This window comes from Lonchura striata, chromosome 9 (assembly GCF_050655825.1).
Source record: "Lonchura striata isolate lonStrDom1 chromosome 9, ASM5065582v1, whole genome shotgun sequence".
NCBI classification, from domain to species: Eukaryota; Metazoa; Chordata; class Aves; order Passeriformes; family Estrildidae; genus Lonchura; species Lonchura striata.
Window position 1 is genome coordinate 2,848,606 of NC_140711.1, and position 22,841 is coordinate 2,871,446.

Below are 22,841 nucleotides of genomic sequence, written 5' to 3' on the forward strand. Positions count from 1 at the left end.
TCCCTGAGCACCGCAGCTGTGGGCACTGCCAGGACAGCCCACATTTGGTGGCAGGTTTTGCTTGTCACCAAGCAGAGCCAAATTTATTTGTTCTGCTATCACAAAGCCAGAAGCAGCTTTCTGGATTGTACAAGATCTCCCTCTGCAGCAGGAACAGGAGCCAGCACCAACCTGCAAACCAAGTGTGCAACACAACATAGCTGCAAGCCTGGGGTTGTATCAGCTGGTTGTACCCCCAGAGATAAACTTCTTCCACCTCTCTTCTGGGAGGCAGGGATAATGTTTGGGAAGATGTTTGATGGACCACTGAAAAATTTATCACTGTGGTATTTCCCTGACAACTGAATTGAAAGACCATGAGGTAATTGCAGCACTACCTGTTAAACACTTCAGGCCCAGTCCTCACCTCCTGGTAGTCTAACAAATATCCCAGTCATGCATTTTGGGGTTCAAGCCAAAAGTTGACAGGGGACCTAGCTTTGTCTTGCTCACACCTGGGGCAGGGGCAGCTGAAAATCTCTCACTCCACAGCAAAAGTAGGTCCAATTTCAGTTCCAAGGTCCTGCTCAGGAGATTTTGACAGAAACATTGGCATTGCATGCACACAAATCCACATGGCCCTAGAAAATCACATGTATAACAAAACAGATCCAACTAGACTACTGTGATATTTACTGAGGTTGCATGAGAGATTGTTTTAAATCTCAACATTGCATGAAGAACCCGTCATCCAACAAAAACTATAAATATTCTTCAATGTTGGACTAAGGGCTTGTCCAGAACAAGGCAGGCAGTATGCAGTTGTCCTGTGGCTCCTCCCTTCTGCACCTTTTCCTCTGGCTTAAAAATTCACTCTTGCTGACTCCCAGCTCTACATGTAAAAATTCATTTATATGCTCACTTATACATCTTTTTAGTCCCTCCCAATAGCTAGGTCTTGAAAACAACTCAGCAATTCAGAATGCTGCCATGCCAATACTGGCATTCACTCAGATGAGTTTCCCCTCTCACAAGCACACCAGTTCCCCATGCCCAGTTGCAACATCACACAATTTTTTCCTGGTATGATTTTGGGAACTCAGGTTTGCCAGGCTAACTAACTTTGAACTACCCCAGAGCAGCTGCAGAGGAACACCTCTGCTAGCTAAGGTTCAACCTCTGCTCTGGGAAGAAGATACAGGGAGAAAGAGACTTGGTTTTGACCTAAAGCCAAACAGCTCAATAGGTGGGAAGCCATCCTAGGGCTGGAATTACTCCAGTCATTTACAATAGTGCTGGCACATGCTTAAGTGCCTTAAAAAGGAACTTTCCCCCAGTGCTGCCTTCCCCCTCAGGCAGCTTTTCCCTTCTTTGGTGTGGCAGCAGCCTCCAGCCTCCAGGAATGGTTCTTGCAGTCAAAAGGAGAAGCCCAAACTTATTCCACAATAATTCATTTACTAACACACTGAAGGCCCCACGTGTGTGCATTGCTGTGAGCTGGACACTCTTTCTCCACCAGCCACTAAAGCATTTCCCAGTTTGCAGAGAGCAGCAGCCTGTGCTGGACAAGCACAGCTGGCTGAGCAGCTCTCACACAGGCTCTCCAGCCAACCACTGCTCTTCCAGTTCCTGTCCAATTCCCAAACCCATCTTTTCCCTGTAAGGCCATCTTCACAAGCTATCCCAGTGGATTATATATCTGTTCCAAAACTTAAGTTGTGTCCAGGAAAAATTAATGGGAAAACCCAACTTTTAGGTCAGCATGCGCAATAGCAAATGGAAACGGCAGTGCCTGAGCTGACAGCTCCCCGTGCCCTTAGGATAGCGATGCAGTAGCCAGACTTCATTCTCTAAACAGACTGCAGCAAGCCAACCAGGACTCAAAGCAGCTGGTAAGCATGATTTTTTTTCCCCTCCTTCCTTACTAAGTTCAGGAGTTTCTCTTCTTTTGGGCTGAATTGGACAGACTTTTCTGTTTGCAAGAAGTTGTCTTTCTCAGAGTTATTCTTGTAATAGCCAGAGAGTGTTTTAAACCAAGAATAGCTGATCTCCATTAGATTCATACTCCCCTTTTTGGAAACACTATTTAGAGAACAGAACTCCTAAATCAAAAAGTAGTCAGGAGAAACAGTGAGAAACTGCATGGCTATAACAGTAAATACTGCACTGGCACCTTTCGATTCTCCTCTTTCCTCAAAGACTCCAGGGAAGATTGGGTTTGCCCGAATCTCCCTGAGCAGCATCAGTTCCTCACCAGAAACCTGCAGCACCCACATTTAAGGTGTGAGCCCTCTGGAACATCAGCAAAAACTACACTACGAGAATTAGAAAAAGAAAAAACTTTGACATAAGCCAAAGCCTTGGTTAATACCCTTAGAGGGAAATTCTCCAGTGGGAAAACAGATGGATTTTTCACTCTGTTTTGCACAGAAAGTTTTGGGGCTTAGAGTATATAACTTTTAATAGTGCAATTCAAAATTTAAATTCTGAATCATTATGTAGCCCTTAGGAATGGCATTGTTCTCTCAAATGCTACTGTGGTTTCTGCTGATAAATTAATAAACTTCATATAATGCATATGTGCTTTTAATACAGCAGCTGCCAAAGCAATCACTGAAAGCCACCAGCAGTACAGAGCTCATCTATTTCTCGTTCATCTATTTCTTGTCCAAAAGGTATGACTGACATTCAAATATAGCACATTATTTCATGTCAAACTGATGCTAAGCATCAGATGGAAAACCAAAAGGAAATGGGAAAGACCGAGTAAAGGGATGTCACTTCTAAACCAGAGTTTAAGCTCAGATCTGGTAGACACAGCTTAAAACTTCCCTTTTGTAAGACATACTTATACCAGAGAACTGCTTGGCTTCTCAAGCATAGAAATCACCTGGGATTGAGTTAAACTGTGGGGACATAAGATGTTCTTTCCTTGCATATCACAGCACTTTTCTCCTGAGAAAGGAGAGCACTGAGTGTGTGATGTGTGTGCACTGCTGCCCTCATGGCTCTGAGCCCTCTGGAGCAAACTGGCCAGGCAGCCCCCAGAAAAGCTTCCCTGCAGCCCTGCTTTGGCTGCTCACACCTGCACTGCTTGTGACCTTACAGGAGGGACTTATTCTGCACCAGCAGAAGACCTTGCTGTGGAGAACACCACTAAAATTGAGATGATATTTGAGTTCTAGGCAGGGCACCAGAAAGAAGCACCCCAACAACACCAGCAAAACACAGCTAAAGAAACCAAATTTTGAGCCAGATTTTTATGAATCATCACTGTGTTTTGACACAGCACAGCCTGTGCTGGTTTTGGAAGGGTATGCATGTGCCTGAGCTGGAGGGGACCCAGGCAGGGGGGACAAGGGTTCTACTGGGGCATGGCAAGGTGTGGTCACTGTGCACACCTGTCTTGGCAAACCAAGCCCCTTTCAGGATTTATAACATCAGTTTCACTGCTCCACGCTGGCTCATGGACAATCACTACATCCCTTGCTGCACAGGGACCTTTCTCTTCCCAAAGTGCAGGGACACAAGAACACTGCCTAAGGCTCAGGCTGTGCCCACTGGACCTCACATCACCCTCAGCCCCAAAACTGCCCCGAATCCAGGGCACTGGCCCTATCTCAGAGTGCTGGGTGGCTGCTGGATTGCTGGAGCCTGGAGGGTGGGCACAGATTTGGGAGTTTCCTGATTTTAGGTGTTAGCCACTGCCCACCAAAGCTATTAAAGAGAGCTCTTATTTTTTTTTTTTTCAAAGTCCCTTCAATATCCTCAATATCAATATTTTTTGCAGCAAAAACTGAAATCATGGCAACCTATTTGTTAGTGTTGTGGTTTAACCCCAGCTTGCAACTGAGCCCCAGAGAGCCACTTGCTCACCCCTGCTACAGCAGAATGGGAGAGAGAGAATTAATTGCACTGGTAAAAGTGAGAACATTCATGGATACAGATAAGAACAATGTCGTAATTGAAATAAAATAGTAACAATAACAATAAGAAATTTTAATGGAAAGGAAAATAACAAAGAGAGAAAGACAAGTGATGCAAATGAAGACAGTTGCTCAGCACCAACTGACTGATACCTGGCCAGCCCCTGAGCAGCAGCCTGGGGCCAGCCTTACCCCTGGTTTAGAGCTGAGCATGATGCCATGGTTTGGAATATCCCTCAGGTCAGCTGGGGTCAGTTGTCCTGGCTGTGTCCCCTCCCAACTCCTTGTGCACCCCCAGGCTCCTCACTGGTGGGGTGAGGAGCAGAAAAAGCCTGGATGCTGTGCAAGCACTGCTCAGCAATAACAAAAACACCCCTGTGTTATCAGCCCTGTGTTCAGTGCAAATCCAAACCACAACATATGCCACCCACGGCAAAGAAAACTCTGCCCCAGCTAAAACCAGCATATTTCTTTAGCTTCCTCTGAAGCAATTACACCAGAGCTAATAAGACATTATTTTAAATATGACACTGCCTAGGAAAATCTACCCTGCAAAGAAATTGCTCCAAAATATTATTTTTCTTGAAAATTACAGATCTAAGGGACTCTAATTGCCATGTTCTTGCTCACTTTTTATTGCTTATTATGCCACTTACAATGCGCCTAACAGGATACCTCTACTGTTCCAGGGTATAAACCCTGCCCAGGGAGCAGTATCACACAGCAATGGTAATTTTAAAATATCTTCTGTTCTAAAAACCTGACTCAAAGCCCACCAGGAGTTGGGAGCACAGGACAAACCAGGCTGGCAGCAGGGTGTCACCACCAACCTGGTTTTGGGCAGCTGCAGTAAGTGCTCTGACCAGCAAAGCAGCCAGATTAAAGAGAAATGCAATCCTACAGTGCCTAAACACTGCACAATTTTGTCTTCCCATAATCAAAAAACAATTCAGATAGAAAAAACTCCAGTATCATAATTTCATACTGTGGCTCAGGGAAGCTGGGAGGCCTGGCTGTGGTTTCTGTTTGTGTTAGGTAGAGCCAGGTGAGCAGGCTGTACATGCAGTGAGAACCCACCTTGCCTGGCTTCAAGGCTGTGGAGGGTTTGAGACAACCCCTGCCTCCCATCAGCTGCTCACTCACCCCGGCAGGAGTCAGGGCTTTTTGTGGCTAATTGAGCAGAGCTTTGCAAGGAGATCAGCCACAGATACCCTGACATTTGCCATGCTGGTCCTGAAACATCTGTGCCTGTGCACAGAGCCCAGGAGGGCTGGGGGAGTGGCTGGTGCTTGCTCCTCTCTGCTCTGGCCATGCCCCAGGGGTCCAGCTTGGCTGGAGGAGCTCACACCAGCAGCACAAACTGCTTTCCTTCAGATGTGCAGACTGAAATTTGGTCTTCTGTGCCTCTCTGTTATTTGGGGGGGTAGGGGGGAAGAGTCTTCACGTTTTTTTCCTCTATTAACTTTTAAATTTAACAAAGCAGTTGTCCACATCAGGAACCAGCTATGAGGGGCCTGGCAGGGTTCCTGCTGTGCTCGTTGCTGCTGCTGGCCCCCCACTCGAGTGGGGTGGCTGCCCAGGACACCCAGCCTGACCCCAAAATGCCATGTGCCAATTGGATGGGAGGAGCACCCGGCTACCCTGGCCACAACGGTGTCCCTGGCCGGGACGGGAAGGATGGAAGAGATGGACTCAAGGGAGATAAAGGAGATGAAGGTTGGTGAGAAGCAGGTGGTATGTCATTGCTTGAGGTTTCATGTCCAGTGGGTCCATGCCTGATCTTTATCCAGATGGTTTTTGTTTGTCTCCTGGGGTGGAAATTCCAAAACCCAAGTCAAAGAATTTGGTGCAGGGCTTTTTTCCCCAGTTAATGGTGTTTTTTGTGACATGCTGCTCTCAGCAGCTCTGCACACAGCCAGGGTGGGGGTGAGCAGGGTTTCCACTCACTGCCTCAGCCCCTGGGTGCTCCTGAGGTCCCGAGCCCTTCCTCGGCTCCCTGTTGCTGAGCAGGGCTCATGCCACAGCCCCCTCTGCATTTCGGCACAGTGCAAGCACAACCCCCAGACCCCGCTCTGTCCTGCAGGTCCGGCAGGCCCCAAAGGTGAACCGGGCCCAGCAGGAAGCCGAGGCTTTCCCGGACCCCCCGGATCTCCTGGAACTCCCGGAATCCCAGGGCAGAAGGGCAAAGATGCCTTCGTGCACCGCTCTGCCTTCAGCGTGGGGCTGACGGAGCGAAGCCCTGCCCCCAACGTCCCCATCCGCTTCAGCAAGATCTTCTACAACGAGCAGGGCCACTACGACCCCAGCACGGGCAAGTTCCTCTGCAACGTGCCCGGCACCTACTACTTCTCCTACCACCTCACGGTCTACCTGTCGGACGTCAAGGTCAGCCTCTACAGGAAGGACAAGGCCGTGATCTTCACCTACGACCAGTTCCAGAACAACAACGTGGACCAAGCCAGCGGCTCTGTCCTGCTGCACCTCAGCTCCGGGGACGAGGTCTGGCTCCAGGTGTATGGGAACGGGGACAAAAATGGGGTCTATGCTGACAACCTCAATGATTCTACTTTCATGGGCTTCCTCCTGTACCCTGACCCAGACAACTACTAAAGTAGGGGGTGCTGCACGGAAAAGGAGGAGGTGGCTTAACCCCAGACGTGTCCTGGGGCACTGGCGCTATAGCTATAATGTATTTACCAGAAAATTGCCTTTTGCAAGGGCAATGACTGCCAAGGGGGTACCCTTTCTCCTGTGAAATCACTGACATCATACCAGTGCTTCCATGGAACCAAGAGTCCGCTCCTACCTCTGCTCTTGCTTTCCTGTGGAAGCCTCAGCCCAAAATCAAATACCACTCCTGCCATGTCATGAAAAACTCTCAACATGGCTTAACTTTCCTTTAAATTTAAAAGCGAGAAGACAAAAATTGGTTGCATTTAAATACAACATTCTAAATTTCCCTTTTTTAGCCACCTAAATTAATCTAAAACAATTGTAGAAATTTTAGTCAGAGTTTTAAAGTTTGAGTAGAAGAGGGAAAATACTACTCACAAGAGCAGAGTGCTCTTGTTTTCAGCTGGAACAGATGGCTCAATTTTATGTAAGTCCCACTTATTAGGGCCTTTAACTTCCAATCCTGGTTTGTTGTCTCCCTTTTTTCAGCCAGATCTTTGAATATATTCAGGTTATTAACATCCACTGATTTTAATCCTTTGATTTCTTTTTTATGTTTGTCCCCTATTGTTATCTCTAATGCAGACAGCAGGCTGGTTTAGGGCAGGGATCTTCTGTTGTGATTTATCTGAGAAGCCTTGTGAGCACCAGTGAGGCCACACAACAAAAGCCACCCATTGACTGTGTGGTTTCAGGGGTCCTGAGGTGACCACAAAGATCCTGTCCCATCTCCCCTCTAAACAGCCCCCAGGTGCAGCCAGAAGTTGGTATTTTTCCAGGCCCTAAGTGTGCCATAAGCCATGGTTTGCCCACCAGGCAGAGCTTCAGGTGGTGCTGGAGCCTCCCATGTGGAGTGGGCTTCTGGGGTGAACACCCCCATCCCTGCCCCAGCTTTGGGCAAGGTTACCTGAATGCAGAAGAGTGTTAAGGCTGGAATTAGTGTCAATGCCATCAAACTGCTCTCCAAGGAGCCTGCTTGACTTTTAGCTAAAAGAGGATTTGATGGTTTCTCAGATACTTTCAAAGAAGACTCCTGCTACTAAGTTTCAGAGCAAGCTACCACAGATCAGAGCTAACGCAGTATTACAAGCACAAAACAGCATTAAGAGCTTCAACTGAAATTACTTGCAACATCATTTTCCACACTCCAGTGAATTACCACACTGCAAATAAAAAACAATAAAAAACTCTCTCAGTGAGAATGTTTCCACATTTTTTGTGTGTGTTGTTGGGAAGGACTTGAAGAAAGGGATATACTCCTAGAAACACTCCACACTCTAAACTTTATCAAGGCTTCAGCATCTCACCACCTTACACTGTATTGCATCCTTTTTGGGTAAGATGAGCTCTGGTTTTCACACTATTTCCCCAACCAAATACCATGAATCCAGCCTAAATGGCCATCAAGAGCAAGGGCCTCTGCTGGCCCTGAAGGCTTCATGCACACTGGATTTAGCAAGGGTGAAACTGATGCTCAATCTAGTTATGCTAAGTTCAGTAAGATGTGAAAAACCCTGCCCTTATCATGGGAATTAATGGGAAGGGAACAGGGCAAAGGTAAAAAAACCCAGAAATCCATAAAAAACAGACTTAAAAATGCAGCATTTGCTGGATCAAATGGCTAAGAGGCTTAAATTGAAAGCAGCAAGTCAGAGTTTTTGCACTGTTTTTCTCAAATGTTTTCAGATGGATCTTCAGAAGACAGGGGAAATTGAAACAGCCAGAGTACTAAGAGGCATTTGGGATAAACATTAGGAGGCTACACAAGTTTAAAGACCAGTTCCCAAGAGGGATCCAAAACAAATGATTGCTTTCTTTGCTGCCATGCAGCGGGAGCAAACATGCTTACAGCTTTATCCAGTACACCAACACTCAGGCTCAGACCTTGGGAAAAATGTTAAAGAAAGTCATTAAGGCACTGCTGTTCCATGTAGTGACTCTTCCCCCTTCTCACAGACACAAATACTGAACTGCAGCTTCACCAGGACACTCCAGGGGAGTGCCTGTATTGCCCATGCACGTCCCAGCCAGGCACCTCAAAAAACCCAGCAAACAGCAGCCCAAGGTAAACACCCACCATGGAAACAGGGGTCAGAGCCCTCCCTGTAGGGACTGGGACTGCTTTAAGAAGCCTTTCACTTCAAATCTCTGTAAGAGTCTTGCTCGGCTCAGACAAGCACTTTCCCAGCAGGCACCAGATTCCAGTTTAAGCCACCTCCCATCTCTCTTAGAAGGCAACTGCTCCCAACAGAGACTCAGTCCTCCAAGGAAGCAAGCACAGACACAGGGCAGGCAGAGAAGCACCCCCACCTCTGCCCCACTGCAGCCCCACAGCTGCCCTTTCCCCTCTGTTCCTGCCTCCTGAGGCTGCCCAGCCCCTGCAGGGGTCTGCATGGGGGTCTCAGCCAGCCAAAATGCGCTGACAAGCTTTGGGAGCAGCAGCTGAGCATGGCCACCAATCATCCTGGGGAGTCCTTTGGCCCAGCACCTCCAAATTCCTGCATGTGGGATGGGTATCAGACCTCCACCTCACCAGCTCTGCCACATCAGGGGCACGTGGCCAGGCTGACCATGGACAGGGCACCATGCTGGCCTTGGGCTGCTTTCAAGGAAGAGCTGCAAACAGGGTTTGGGGGGATAATGAGGTCCTGGGGGATGAGCTCAGGCGAGTTCCTAAGAATCCAGCCTTTTTCCATTATGGAGTTGTGGTTTTACTATCCCTCCATGCTTCATAAACCCATGGAGGGGACAACCTGGCCAACACAGGCACATCTCCAAGGCCTGGGCTGCTCCTGAGGATCACACTGCATTGGACACACAATTATCTGGTAAGAAAAGAGCAAGAACAACACTGGCATGCTGAGAGGGCACAGAATCACCTGCTCTCCAACAAATTTAAGTGTTTTAGTTTGTGGTTTTTAATCAATCCTGACAGCAGATGCCTTGTACAAAGTTATGTCTCACTATTTACTGCCTCTCTGGCAGCTTTAAATGCATGCTTTTCCCTTTAGAAGCTAATGTACTCTAAGAGGCAGAAATCAAGAACACTCCCCAGTGAAAGATTGAAGTCACTGCACTAACAATTAGGGAGAAAAAACATGAAAAGCTGAAGACAACTGGAGACAGCTGGAGAGACTGACCAGTCTCATCCAGCAGGGAAACCATCTGTAAGCCCTTTCCAGCACAATCATAGGCTGGTCCCAGTTGTACTTCAACCCCGTGTAATCACTTGTGCCAGTAATTAATTAGAATACAAATAGCATCTGCACTAAACCATGAAGAGCTACAACAAGAAGATAAATTGCTTGCAAGACTTGCATTCCTGAAGTAAAAACTCACTAGAGGGTTTTCATCATGGAAGCAGGAGGAGGCATTACGATCAAACCTGACATTTGGCTAATCAGCCACTCTTCTTCCATACAAGAAATGCCATCAGATTTAAAGTCTCTGAAATACTGGGCAGGAAACCAGTGCCCAGGCTGCCACAGGTTTCTCTGACTGCATTTGTGCTGGGTGTAGGTATCTGATGAAAAGACTCAGTCTCTGTGGGACTGTAAAACAGCAAACCCACCCTTAGCTCACCCTGGGATGATCAGCCCAGCCCACTGCTCTTTGAGAACACTGGGAAACTTCCTTACATAGAGGTGAGTTCATTACCCTCCAGCCAATCCAGGGGAAACGAAAGGTTTATTTCCCAATGAAATGGAAGCATTAAATGTCAGTATCTGTTTCTTCCTGTAGAGATTCCCACCCTCAAGGCAATCTGTGGAATCCCTCCCATAAAAGCAGGACAGATCTATGGAGAGGCATCAGGGATGGAGGCAGAGAGATCACACTTGAAGGGAATCTATCTTTAATTCCCTTCTGGAGGCAGGCAGGGAAGGACGGGGGGTATGAACCAACACACCCAGCTCCCTCTGAAAACTTGGGCATCTCTGAAAGGAGCTCTGCCTAAAGAGTCAGGACAGCACAGCTTCTCTGCTCCTTGACAGGGATTTCCAGAGAAGCTGTGCTAGTTCTGTTTTGATAGGCGTTGTAAGGCCAAGGTGGATCTGCCATCCCGATGAGGCACAGCACAGGGAGGGAAGGTGACTCCCACACCACAGCACCTGTACCCCAGCCCTGCAGAGGCAGCTCCAGAGCAGCAGGAGACCAGAAGGTCCCAGCAGGACCAGCTCAGCGAGCTGCACTGGGAGCTGAACACACCCTGAGGATGAAGCTCTGACAGACCAGAGCCACTGTCCCTTGGCAGGAGTCCCCTCTGAAGTGTCCTCGCCAAAGCATCCCCAGCTGGCACTGGGGCAGCTCCTGTCAGCACCAGGGATGCTTTGTCACATTCCCTTGGCAATCCATATCCCCTTGCTCTGTCACCCACCTCATACCCAACATCCTCAGCTGTGCATCTGTTTATTCACAATATTCCAAACAGAGTCCTTTCTTCCAGGAGGCTTTAAGTTTAAACGAGTTTGTACAAGATTACCTGAAACTTTTTTTGCAAGCAAGCAAGCAGAATTCACAAAATAGTTGTATTTGTGAATTTTAAAAGACACTGCTCCTGTCTCCCTCTGCTCTGAACTCCTTTAGAAGCTTGAATAAAAGGTTTTTAACATGGGTTAGGATTCTTACCCTGCTGCTTGTCAAAGGCTAACTGGAACAAATATAAAAGGCAAACTTGAAGAATAAATAAACTTGACAGCAAGAACATAGAAGCAAATCTTTGTGCTCAAAGCCTCCCCTGCTGCTAAGGACTGACTTGCATTGTGCTTTTCCAAAATATCCCTGATGTGACACTGGCATTCCAGCCCCATCACCAGCAGGGACTCGCAGGGAACAGGGCAGCACTGTCATCTGCCCAGCATGCTCTCAACAACGGCACACTGAGAACAGGAAGAAGTCCATTTATTCATCTAAATGAATTCCTTCTTTATCAAGAGAAATACCTTCCACTTCAATTACTGAAATAAAATATTAAAACTTTTTATTCCCTGGAAGTCAACTCAGCAAAAAGCCACCAAGGAAATCCACTATTGCCACACTAGGTCAGAGCTTGCCTGTTCCTGCTCATAGGAAGAGCAGTGGAACCCTGGACACTGGATAAGCTGGAAACCAGCTCAGAAGCAGCACTGCAGAAATATTATGCACAGATGACAGCCAGCTTCCTTTAGCATGGCAACTTTCTCTCCCTCACAATGAATGGATTCTTTTCAGCTCAAAACAGATTGCACATTTTTATTTCCAAAGAATGTACTGGGACAGTTTGCAGTTCCCTGCAAACAGAGCCATGGCCTGTTGAGAGAATGGAAGGGAACAGGCTGACATTTAAGTGTTTTGAAGGAATTGCTTTTCATCTGTGCTGCACCACTGGCTACACCCTTCTAAGGCATTTGAGCACTTAGGACCTCATCCTGCCAAGTCTCAGCTTTATGGATTGTCAGCTGTCCCACTGCAATCACTGGGACAATTCACAAAACTATTCAGACTAGAGCCTTTACTTGGATGTTGAATCACTCAGCAGTACCCAGCAACTTATAAACAAATACACATCAGTCCAAATATCTGCATATTGCTGTTTAAACAGCCTTGTTTCTTAAGAAACGCTTCTTATGAGAGGTGTCAATCTCCACAAAAGGGACAGGAATCAAAACTCAAGAAATGAATTGGCCAAGGCAGTCAAATGCTGTTTCAATCAATTTTTATTAGATTTTGACATCTTGTGATTATTTCCTGACAAAAGGCTGGTTGCCCCCAGTCTAATTAGACTGAAAGCCTTGACAAATGGGAACACAGAAGCAATGTGAAGTTGAAGGGCATTTTGTTCATCGACCACTGTTCCAGCAGGGACCCAAACAAACCACAGCTCCTGATGGAAGTTTAACACACTGACTGCCCTCTTTGGAGATGCACATCCATTCTCACTGTGCAGGAGGGAACACTCTACTACAGACAGCTCCAAGATGCACATTTGGTAATATCCCAACTCTGCTCCTTCATTTTGTCCCAGCCCAGGAGACCCAGCAGCTACAGCCAGAGCAGCATTACCTGCACATCCAGGCAGTTCATGAGATTCCAGAGTTTTCCACAGCTTAAGGACTTTGATTAACTCAAACACTTTTATTTAAACACTGCACAGATGAAGTTCCCTCCCCACAGACACACAAACACCTCCCAGGTGCCAGCAGTACTACTGATGCTGCTTTTCTGTGTGAAACCCTGAGTTTCTGGAAATCCTCTACCTACCTTGAGTGGATAGTTACATCCTACCAGGATGAAATCTGCTGGACCCAGGAGCATCATCCTCCCTCTACCCAGCTCCACAGAGAGAATTCCATGCTTTGATCAGGTGAGATGTTACACAACCAGAACCACTCACCCACAGCACCTTCAGACCAATGTTCACTGAGGTTTCACACATCTTTAAAGGATAGAGAGCACCATCCATACTGAAGAGCAGCTGTTCAAGGGGGTTTGTATCACAGAACATACTCCTGCTGCTGTGATCAAACTTAAAGCTCAAGTCCCTTACAACTTAAGGAAGCAAATGAAAAACAAAGAAGCATCTATAAAACATTGGCAAGGATGTATTCCAAAACCAACCATATTGAGGAATCAGCACACGTAGATAAAAGAGCAGAGGAGGATTGCTTCTTGAGTTTTATTTCATCTTTTGCCCCTACCCAAAATGCTGCCTCTATTTCCTGTCAGCAACTCATTTCTCAAAACATAGTTTGGAGAAAGCACAGCACCAAGGCCTGAGTCAGTCCAAGCCCATTTACCACCACTCAAATGGTTCTATGTTGGTCTCACTGAGAAAAACTGGAAAGCCCAGGCTCTCAGCAGGGCAAGCACTAAAAGGGAAAGGCCACTGCCTGAGCAAGACTGTTCCTCCAGGGACACAGCACAGTGTCAGGCACCAAGCAGAGAACGTGTCAGGGTCTGATTTAGAGCACACTGCATGATGAAACACAGGCTTTTCAGAAATCCACAGCAGCACGATCAAAAGACACCCAAATCCTACTGGGTTTATTGTGCTTGCATTTTTAAACTCACTGGCTGGAAGAGTTACTCTTAGATTTAAGATTTCATTTTTCATGGCAAACTACAGAAATAAAAATGTGACAGAGGTATGAAAGGGTTTCACTGCAGGTAAAATTTAAGTAGTGTGAAGTGTTTAAAGAAAGATCAGTCACAGTATTTATTCTGTGATCAATTAATAGAATACAGATTGCATTTGATATTGGACAGGATTACACTCTTGATTATGAAAAAAATCTACTAAAAACTCACCTGTTCCTTTCATTCTGAGATTCAGTTTGGTCACTAAAAGGTAAGAATGAAACATTTATACGTTCTGAAAAGCTTATGTCAAAATCTGAGCTAGTATTTCAACAGCCTGGTTCATACAACTGTACCTCTAATGGCCAGTAAGTGCATTAGCTTCTGTAGGAAAAGAAAATAATTTTAGGTCTCTTTTTCTATCAAGTGCAATTTCAAGAATATAATTATATTTTTAAATTTGTATTTTAAAAAATCCAAGCATTCCCCTAATCTCGGGTCAGAACATTCCTTTGCTTAACATATCAAGGTGAAGTACCTTTTTGTTTCTGTGTTCCTTAAATTAAAAGTGAAGTGCTGTGGTAGTTCTCTGTCTTGAAACAAAAGACAATCCACACTGTTCCCTGTGTGACCAACAAGCGAGCTGGACTATTCAGAACAAGTGGCCATCTGATCCCGAGACAATCCTTTACTGTGGGATGAACAAAACTTTTCTAGGCCACGTGTCCTGATCCGTATCTTTTATGTAATATCCAAAAACAACAGTGAATTATTTAATACCAAAATAATCACTCTAAGGAAGCTCAGAAGACAGCAATATCTACTTTTATAAGCCATAGAGATGAGTGTTTCTTCAGTATTTTATTCAACAAGCACATCAGCAATGAAATTTCCAAGAAAATCTACACACAGCTTCCCAGAAATAACAGTGCACATTTCCCTCCTTAGTTACCTTTAACCATCTGGTTTTCATATTCCCCAAGCAGCTTATCCAGGCTTTATTCCCCCCTCTGTAATTTTCACATTTTGATTAATTTAATAAATAATAGATTGCAAAGGTGATCCTAGAGAGAAATCCACATCTCAGCTCTGCTGCACAATTAAGTTCACTGGATGTCATCGTCATCAAAGAGATCTTCAAAATCTAGTCAGGAAAACAAGACAAAAATCAACCTCAGAATTTCAGTGTTACAAATGCACATGCAAGTACAGTATTTTTTCCTTGGATTAAGGACAGAAATAAAGGTGAATTCAGAGATAACTGCACCATCAGTTGTTAGAAATGTAGCATCAGGGTGATGATTTTGCAGATTAACAAATTGGGATTTCTGTTAAATACCCCTTCCCCAAAAGCATTTAATTGCTTTAAAGGTGTCAATAACATTTCTGTCTCAGAACACATCTCCCAGTAGTGAAATGGTTCCAGTCACATTTGGAATTACTCCTAACTACTCAGCCTTGCATCTTCTTTGTACACTGATCATAAACTAATCGCCTAACTGAACACAGTGTTTTTTCTTATAGAAGGCAATTTACAAGCACCTACAATGAACTGAGGATGAATCCTCATTTAGAAGAGCCCTAAACTACCAATGGAACACAATGCCACAGTGTGAGGATAGAAACTGATGGAAATAGCTCCTCCTGAATATGCTGGCTCCAACAGGGTGTCCCCACAACTGCTGAGAGAAGAACTGGATTTCACTCGTGTGTTCTACGTCTTGAGTAAAATGAGAAACATACTTTATTTTGGAATTAACAGCAGTTTGTGATATTAACACTGCCACTGCAAGATTTAATAAATCTTGTAAAACTCACTGTTGCAATGTGTAAATGCATTTCTTCAGAAGCATAAAAACCCCTTTAGCAACCAAGTGCAGCACAGTGTTGTATATTGTACCCCTGCGTGGCCTGATATGTAGCTGCTCTCTCAAAGCAGCTGTAAACACTTACATGCAGGCTGAGAGAATTGGGATTGTGCAGCCTGGAAAAGAGAAGGTTCAGGGTGGCCTAACTGCAGCTTTTCAGCACCGGAGGGAGCCTACAAAAAAGACTGAGCCTATTTACAAGGGCCTGATGGGGCAGCACAGGGGGGAGTGGCTTCAAACTGACAGGATGTAGGTTCAGACTTTGAAATAAATTCTTCCCTGTGAGGGGCGGTGAGGCACCGGAACAGATTATCCAGAGAAGCCCACATTTTTACACGCGTTTGCTCTGTTTAACATAAGCTATTCGTTATGCGAAGGGACCAGGATATTTCTCCTTGTATGGATTAACTCCCCGGAGAGGAAAACCCCGCGATGTAGCGCCGGCACCGGCGCTCCCCGAGATGTGCTCAGCGACAGGTTCAGCGGCCCCGGGCAGCCCGGCCGGCCTGCGGCCGCTCCGGGCACGGCGCTCCTCACCGTTGAAGAAGTCGGCGTGCACCGCTTTCTCGTTGGCCGCCAGGTCCATCAGCAGCCCCGTGCTTCCCCCTGCCTGCGAGAACAGCCGCTGAGCGCCTCCGCCCCGCGGCTCCGCGGCCGCGGCACCGGAGCGCCCGCCTCACCTCATCCAGGTCCACGTACGGGCCCGCTCCCTCAGGGAACATCTCGTCCACCGCCGGCTTCATGGCGGCCCCTCCGCGCCGTCACTTCCGCCCGCGCGCGGCCGCGCCCGCCCCGCGGCCATGGCGGTGGGGCGGCCTCCTGCTCACCCGCCCCGTCAGCATGGTGACAGCGATGGGGGCCGCCTCCTGCTCACCCGCCCCGTCAGCATGGTGACAGCGAGGGAGGCGGCCTCCTGCTCACCCCGCCCCTGTCAGCATGGTGACAGCGATGGGGGCCGCCTCCTGCTCACCCGCCCCGTCAGCATGGTGACAGCGATGGGGGCCGCCTCCTGCTCACCCGCCCCGTCAGCATGGTGACAGCGAGGGAGGCGGCCTCCTGCTCACCCCGCCCCTGTCAGCATGGTGACAGCGATGGGGGCCGCCTCCTGCTCACCCTGCCCTTGTCAGCATGGTGACAGCGATGGGGGCCGCCTCCTGCTCACCCCGCCCTTGTCAGCATGGTGACAGCGATGGGGGCCGCCTCCTGCTCACCCGCCCCGTCACCATGGTGACAGCGATGGACGCGGCCTCCTGCTCACCCCGCCCCGTCAGCATGGTGACAGCGATGGGGGCCGCCTCCTGCTCAGTCTCTCCTCATGGTGACAGCGATGGGGGCGGCCTCCTGCTCACCCGCCCCGTCAGCATGGTGACAGCGATGGGGGCCGCCTCCTGCTCAGTCTCTCCTCATGGTGACAGCGATGGGGGCGGCCTCCTGCTCACCCGCCCCGTCAGCATGGTGACAGCGATGGGGGCCGCCTCCTGCTCACCCCGCCCCGTCAGCATGGTGACAGCGATGGGGGCGGCCTCCTGCTCAGTCTCTCCTCATGGTGACAGCGATGGGGGCCGCCTCCTGCTCAGTCTCTCCTCATGGTGACAGCGATGGGGGCCGCCTCCTGCTCACCCGCCCCGTCAGCATGGTGACAGCGATGGGGGCCGCCTCCTGCTCAGTCTCTCCTCATGGTGACAGCGATGGAGGCGGCCTCCTGCTCACCCGCCCCGTCACTATGGTGACCGCAATGGACGCGGCCTCCTGCTCACACTGCCCCGTCCTCATGGTGACAGCGAGGGAGGCCGCCTCTTGCTCAGCCTCGCCTCATGGTGACCACAATGGAGACCTCTCCCTGCTCACCCACCCCGTCACCATGGTGGCAGCGATGGAGGTGGCCTCCTGCTCACACTGCCCCTGTCAGCATGGTGACAGCAAGGGAGGCGGCCTCTTGCTCACACTGCCCCGTCCTCATGGTGACAGCGATGGAGGCTGCCTCCTCCTCACACTGCCCCGTCACCATGTTGACCGCAATGGAGGTGGCCTCCTGCTCACACTGCCCCGTCCTCATGGTGACAGCGATGGAGGCTGCCTCCTCCTCACACTGCCCTGTCACCATGTTGACCGCAATGGAGGCGGCCTCCTGCTCATCCGCCCCGTCACCATGGTGGCAGCGAGGGAGGCCATCAGCTTGCTCAGCCTCTCCCCATGGTGGCAGCAATGGAGGCTGCCTCCTGCTCACCCGCCCCGTCCTCATGGTGACCGCAATGGAGGCCGCCTCCTGCTCCACACTGCCCCGTCCTCATGGTGGCAGCGATGGAGGCCACCTCTTGCTCAGCCTCTCCCCATGGTGGCAGCAATGGAGGCCGCCTCCTGCTCACCCGCCCCATCCTCATGGTGACAGCAGGCCCTGCGCCCCTTCAGGCTTCAGTGAGACGTCAGCTTGACAAAGTTATGTATGATTATAATTCGTGCCAATGGAATATTGTTGTATTGAATCAAGGGAAATATGATTTGGCATGTACAATATTTAGTTATTACAAAATGCACACACCAGCACTGAGAGCTGCCCCCCCACATATTCGGTTACCCCAGAGCGGGGTTTTCTTGGCCAATGCCTCATTTACAATCTAATACGTGTGGCTGGTCTGGAGATGGGCTGTCCCAAAAGGTGACACTGGAACACCTGGGAGCTGATCATGCTGGTAGCGACCCAGGATTGGGATCGCTGGAGTCCTCCGGGCTGATACATCTGAATGCCACGGTTCCCATAACCTCATCAGGAAAAATTGTCCACACCTGCACCTGGATTGTTCAACCCTGGCTCAGAGAAAAGAACTTTATGAGTATGTGGAACTCTGAATAGAAAGAAAAGGCAGATGGCTGAAATCCTGGTCTCGGGCAGAACATTTCCTGTAAGAACTGCAGGATCCAGGAGGGGGGTGTGTGTGTCCAGGGGAACCTCTGCCAGAGGCTCCTTCCTGTCACCCAGTTCGGTGCTATCCTTTTCCTTGTGGCTGGCTCAGAGAGAATTCAATACTAAATAATTTTTTTATTATTTCATTTTTAATTTGGCTGGACTAATTTTCATTTATAACACCAACGAGGTGGGTGCAACTTGATACCTGTGGCCTCTCCAGCCCCCAGACTGGGTGCACTGGCTGAATAACTCCTGTACACACAGAACTCCTCTGCATGGACAGCAGTCTCCCAAGACAAAGCTGAGAGCATCACTGTAAAAAAAAAAAAAAAAGAGTTCCCAAAGCCATGTAGCAGAATGAACAAGTTTATTGTATCACACAGAAGCATAAATTGTAAAAAGGATTAATTCAAAGCCTGAAATGCTGCATGTGTCTACAGTGTCACTTAGTGGCTGAGGCACAGTGTTTGCTGGCAGTCAGGTGTTCACTCAAACACCTTTACAAGAAATGGTAAAAAAGAGAGTCCTGAAGCCATAAAATGCTGCACGTGACCATGGTGTCACAAAGCAGGTGAAGGCAGCCCAGGTGTGTTCAGTGGCAGGCAGGTGCTCACCCAAACACCTGGGCAGCAGCTCTGGCAAGGCTGAGCGAGGCACTCAATGCTCGTGGTCATGCACGTGGTAGCCAAGGTGGCTCCCAAAAGGGAACTGGGCAAAGAAGGCTCTGGCCATGTCATTGATCCTGTTGTAGGCTCCTACGGTCCGGAAATATTCCACATAGGACCAGAAATCATTGGATGAGAAGGGCCAGTAGGGCAAGGCTGCAGCTTCCCCATAGAGATCTAAAAAACCCAACCAAAATAAAATATTGCAGATTAGTATAATATGAAGCGATTTTGTTGAGAGGTTGAGCTTGGAACTACTGTGGTTTGGGGTTGTGGGTTCTCTTTGGGGGCTGGTGTGCTCTTCTGGCAGGAGAGAGGCAACGAGAGCCATTGACCCCTCCCTATGACCCACTGCAGAAAATGGAGCTGGTATTCCCTGCTCCAGATGCACCAGGACTGACAGAGTGGGATCAGATGGGGAGCAGGAATGAAGGGACACGTCCACATTTACACCAATTAAAGAATTCATCGGGCTGGTTTAATTTCTAGAAGGCTTCTGGTCATTTCAAAGCAAGAAGCGATTGCAATTGAGAGCCATTTTCCCTCATTCCCATAATTTGCTTTGCCTGATATAAAAATATAAAGAATAAGGCACCACCTTCTCTGGCATGCCTCTGCAGCTGAGCACAGTGCCCACAGAACTGCCAGGGACTGGGGCCATACCTCCCTGATACTGCCTGCAGCTGCAGAGCTGTGCCTCTCTCAGGAGATGGTAGAAAACGAGCTATGGGGACGGAGAGGAAAGGCTTTGCCACTTGGGAGACAGCTGCTGCCTTTGGGCCTCCTGCTCTAGCAGTACCCGAATGTGATATAGTCATTGAAACAAGATTTACAATTCAGCAGCAAAACAAAACCAGTTCTGAAAATGCAGGAACCGACCACCCTTGGGCCCAAATGTGGGCAAACAGAGAAGCAGATATAACATGTAAACAGCAGCTGAGAGCACAGTCACAAATGTCTTTCTGTGAAGTGAAGCTAAACACAGTATTTTATTTTGATTTGAAGCCCATTTAGATGAATGAAAGTCTTTCCACTCAGCTTGGGGCCAAGGTCTTTAGTAGGAATTAAGAGCCTTCAACAATCCTGTTGTCAGACTTTAATTTTACGGAGTAAAGTTTGCAGCGTGCAGGCACAGATGGCAGATAACAAACCAAATGAACCAGCCAAATGCTCCTCTCCAGTCTGCAGAGAACTCACTGTTTATACCAGCTGACCTCAGATTCACTTTGCAGGCTGCTGCTTGGCCCAGTGTGAGAGAAAACAATAATTGCTGGTAATGAGAGCAACAGGATACAGCCTAAACAGGGTTCTAATTCTAGACTGATGCAGGCTCTCCTGACTCTTGCAAAAGTTGCCACAAAAATATTTGCTGTACACAAACACAGATGATATACTAAAAATATTTTAGAGCTGATATATTTAAAATATTTATTTCTAAAGAAATAGGATGGAGCATAGGGGAGAAAAGGTTTGAATGATAAGTAATCATATTAAGTACACATATTATTGTGTATTTGTTCTGTTGATATCTGTTATAATACTTTCTGCATATTTGTGCACTGCAGGTGCTGCTGGCTGCCCTGTGGTTAACTGAGATGCACACCAGCAATGGCAGTACTTGGTAATTGCACATACTTCTGTGCAACTTTGTTTTCAGACAGAATTCTCTGAAAAGCCCATAAGAGGTTAAACAATAGAATCATCAGTAAGCCAGTGTAAACATCTTTAGGGTGTTGAGGATTTTTTAATCAAAGGCAAACACTAATCCAATGGGCTAATCACACAAAGTGACATGAACCACAGGGTAGCTGTGCTAAGGGATTTATTCCAACATTTCTCTAATTGGATTTGTTGCAATCTGTAAATTTTAAGCTTTTTGTCATGAAAGCTGGTATCTCTTGCCAAAAAGCAGATACACATACAGCGTTATTGTTCAGGACAGGCAAAATTCTCAGATGTCCTATACATTTATACATCTGGTGCATTCCAGTTAGGCTTTTGTACAACAGAATTAGTGACTTGACTGTAATCCATTTTCATTTTAAGAGTGGATATTAGTTTTATTATTATACATTTATATGTCACCACCTTTTAATAAATTTTAAAGGAATTTTTAAAATTCACTGTTCTTTTTCCAACAGAACTAATTGAAATCCTTTCCATAGGCCACTGAGGTTAATAAGCATTCCTGCCAAAGTCATTGCTGGGCATCAAGTCTGGGAGTTACAAATTAGTCTCCTAATTATTAGTGACACAAAGGAAATAAAAACACATTAGGAATTACCATCTCCATCCTGGATGGATCGGGCATCTGTAAGCAAAGAGGAAAGACATCAGTACCAGCTCCTGCACAGAAAGACTTTCTGTTAACCAAACATTTTCCATGTATAACTAGAAGCTCACAAGTTCTTTAATGCTCACATAGGACCCTCTGTGTAGCCAAAAGATTCTTGTTTCTTGAACAGCAAAGCAAGGACTTTCCCATTTGCAATCAGTCATAGCTGTGAACCAGCTTAGTCTGGCTGTTAGTCAGAATTCACAGCCTAAACAGCTGGGATTAAAATGTCAGCAATACTAAACAGAATTATTAAAGAAGAATTATTATATAATTACTAAATACTGTATTTGTAACAAAATATTTCTGGTGGTGGCTTGAAAAAATAAACCAGAATAAATTCATTAGTAATCTTACCTGTTAGCATGTCCATCAGCATACAGAAGAAAAATAAGCCAGTAAATGTCATCTTGTCTGCAAGAAACTGCTCGTGTTTTTGAAACGTAATCTGCACAATTGAGGAGTATTACCAGAGATTAATAATCACACAAACTCTATTATTTCTTGCTTTAATAGAAGAATACATTCCAAAATAGATTCTTGTTACTAATTTAGGCATAACAAAATCCAATCATATTTCTTACAGCTTCTGAACTGCAACACAGAGCATTAAAAGACCGTGAGTCCTGAAATGTGTATTGATATTTTGGTTTTAGATGGCATAAATCCAAAAGGTGCCTCTGAATCGACATGAAATCAAATGTCTTTGGAAATGTTTGATTTTGTGGTTAATTTAATTTCACTTTGGAAATTACCTCTCTCTCTTCTTTTCTTCTTCTTGCAGCTCTGAGTCAGCTACAAAACTCCAAAAGGATTTATATTGCTGTAAAATAGCAGTGCTTTGTAAGGAAGGGCTAGGGGGAAACGTCACTGAGTTACTACACCAATCTGATTTTGTTTTCTTCAGGTATTTTAACTGCTCACATTTGCCTTATATTTCAGCACTGCCCATGGAAGTAATAGTGGACAGTTTCTGAGAGGAAATCAGAATTAACTTTGGCAGTAACACTTGGTTTTGGAAGATAGAGGGGAAAAAAATCCAGAAGTAAATTCAGTGATTACTACAGTTGCTGCCCTCCTGATTTTCTTTCTGCCCCTTCAGACAAATAGATTTAAAAAAATGTTAGCTGAGTAAATTGCTAAAAGGATATTGGGTTCCCTTTCCAGCTCAGTCATAATCTCCAGAAACACTTGACAGTGCTTTATGTTCTTACTTATGACCCTTAAAATCTAAACCTTAAAACATACCAGGCAATGAGTGCCCACTAAAATCAATTGGGTTACAGTAAGTAAAGAAGGAGGTCCCCGAGGACCACAGCCATGCTGATGGTGCTGGTGCCTTCAGAGGGTCGATAGGGTGCATTGGAATGCATTTTCACATTATACCCATTTCCTGGAAAGATTCCTCTCCCACACCAAGCAGGTGCTTTGGGCTCC

General features: G+C 46.9%; 3 protein-coding genes across 7 annotated transcripts; 1 reads left to right on the forward strand and 2 right to left on the reverse strand.

Annotated features, from left to right (window-relative positions):
* The first annotated feature begins 1,448 nt into the window (after positions 1-1,448).
* ADIPOQ (adiponectin, C1Q and collagen domain containing) lies at positions 1,449-7,780 on the forward strand. Of its 5 annotated transcripts, none has more exons than XM_085586978.1 (4): positions 1,516-1,871; positions 2,575-2,654; positions 5,389-5,621; positions 5,989-7,780. In XM_085586978.1, exons 3-4 carry the CDS (start codon positions 5,411-5,413, stop codon positions 6,513-6,515), a joined length of 738 nt encoding a protein of 245 aa, XP_085443104.1. In that variant the 5' UTR covers positions 1,516-1,871; positions 2,575-2,654; positions 5,389-5,410; the 3' UTR covers positions 6,516-7,780. The 5 variants fall into 5 exon arrangements, with proteins under 5 accessions (XP_085443105.1, XP_085443104.1, XP_085443107.1 ...); XM_085586981.1 differs by having other exon boundaries at positions 5,402-5,621; XM_085586979.1 differs by lacking the exon at positions 2,575-2,654 and having other exon boundaries at positions 1,449-1,871; positions 5,402-5,621.
* Positions 7,781-14,473: 6,693 nt separating this feature from the next.
* COPS9 (COP9 signalosome subunit 9) lies at positions 14,474-16,262 on the reverse strand. Its single transcript, XM_085586984.1, has 3 exons — positions 16,180-16,262; positions 16,037-16,109; positions 14,474-14,775 (listed from the first exon to the last, which is right to left on the reverse strand). Exons 1-3 carry the CDS (start codon positions 16,240-16,242, stop codon positions 14,738-14,740), a joined length of 174 nt encoding a protein of 57 aa, XP_085443110.1. The 5' UTR covers positions 16,243-16,262; the 3' UTR covers positions 14,474-14,737.
* Positions 16,263-18,754: 2,492 nt separating this feature from the next.
* OTOS (otospiralin) lies at positions 18,755-22,325 on the reverse strand. The gene is made up of 4 exons (XM_085586983.1): positions 22,160-22,325; positions 21,762-21,852; positions 21,354-21,380; positions 18,755-19,246 (listed from the first exon to the last, which is right to left on the reverse strand). Exons 2-4 carry the CDS (start codon positions 21,811-21,813, stop codon positions 19,062-19,064), a joined length of 264 nt encoding a protein of 87 aa, XP_085443109.1. The 5' UTR covers positions 21,814-21,852; positions 22,160-22,325; the 3' UTR covers positions 18,755-19,061.
* Between the last annotated feature and the right edge of the window lie 516 nt (positions 22,326-22,841).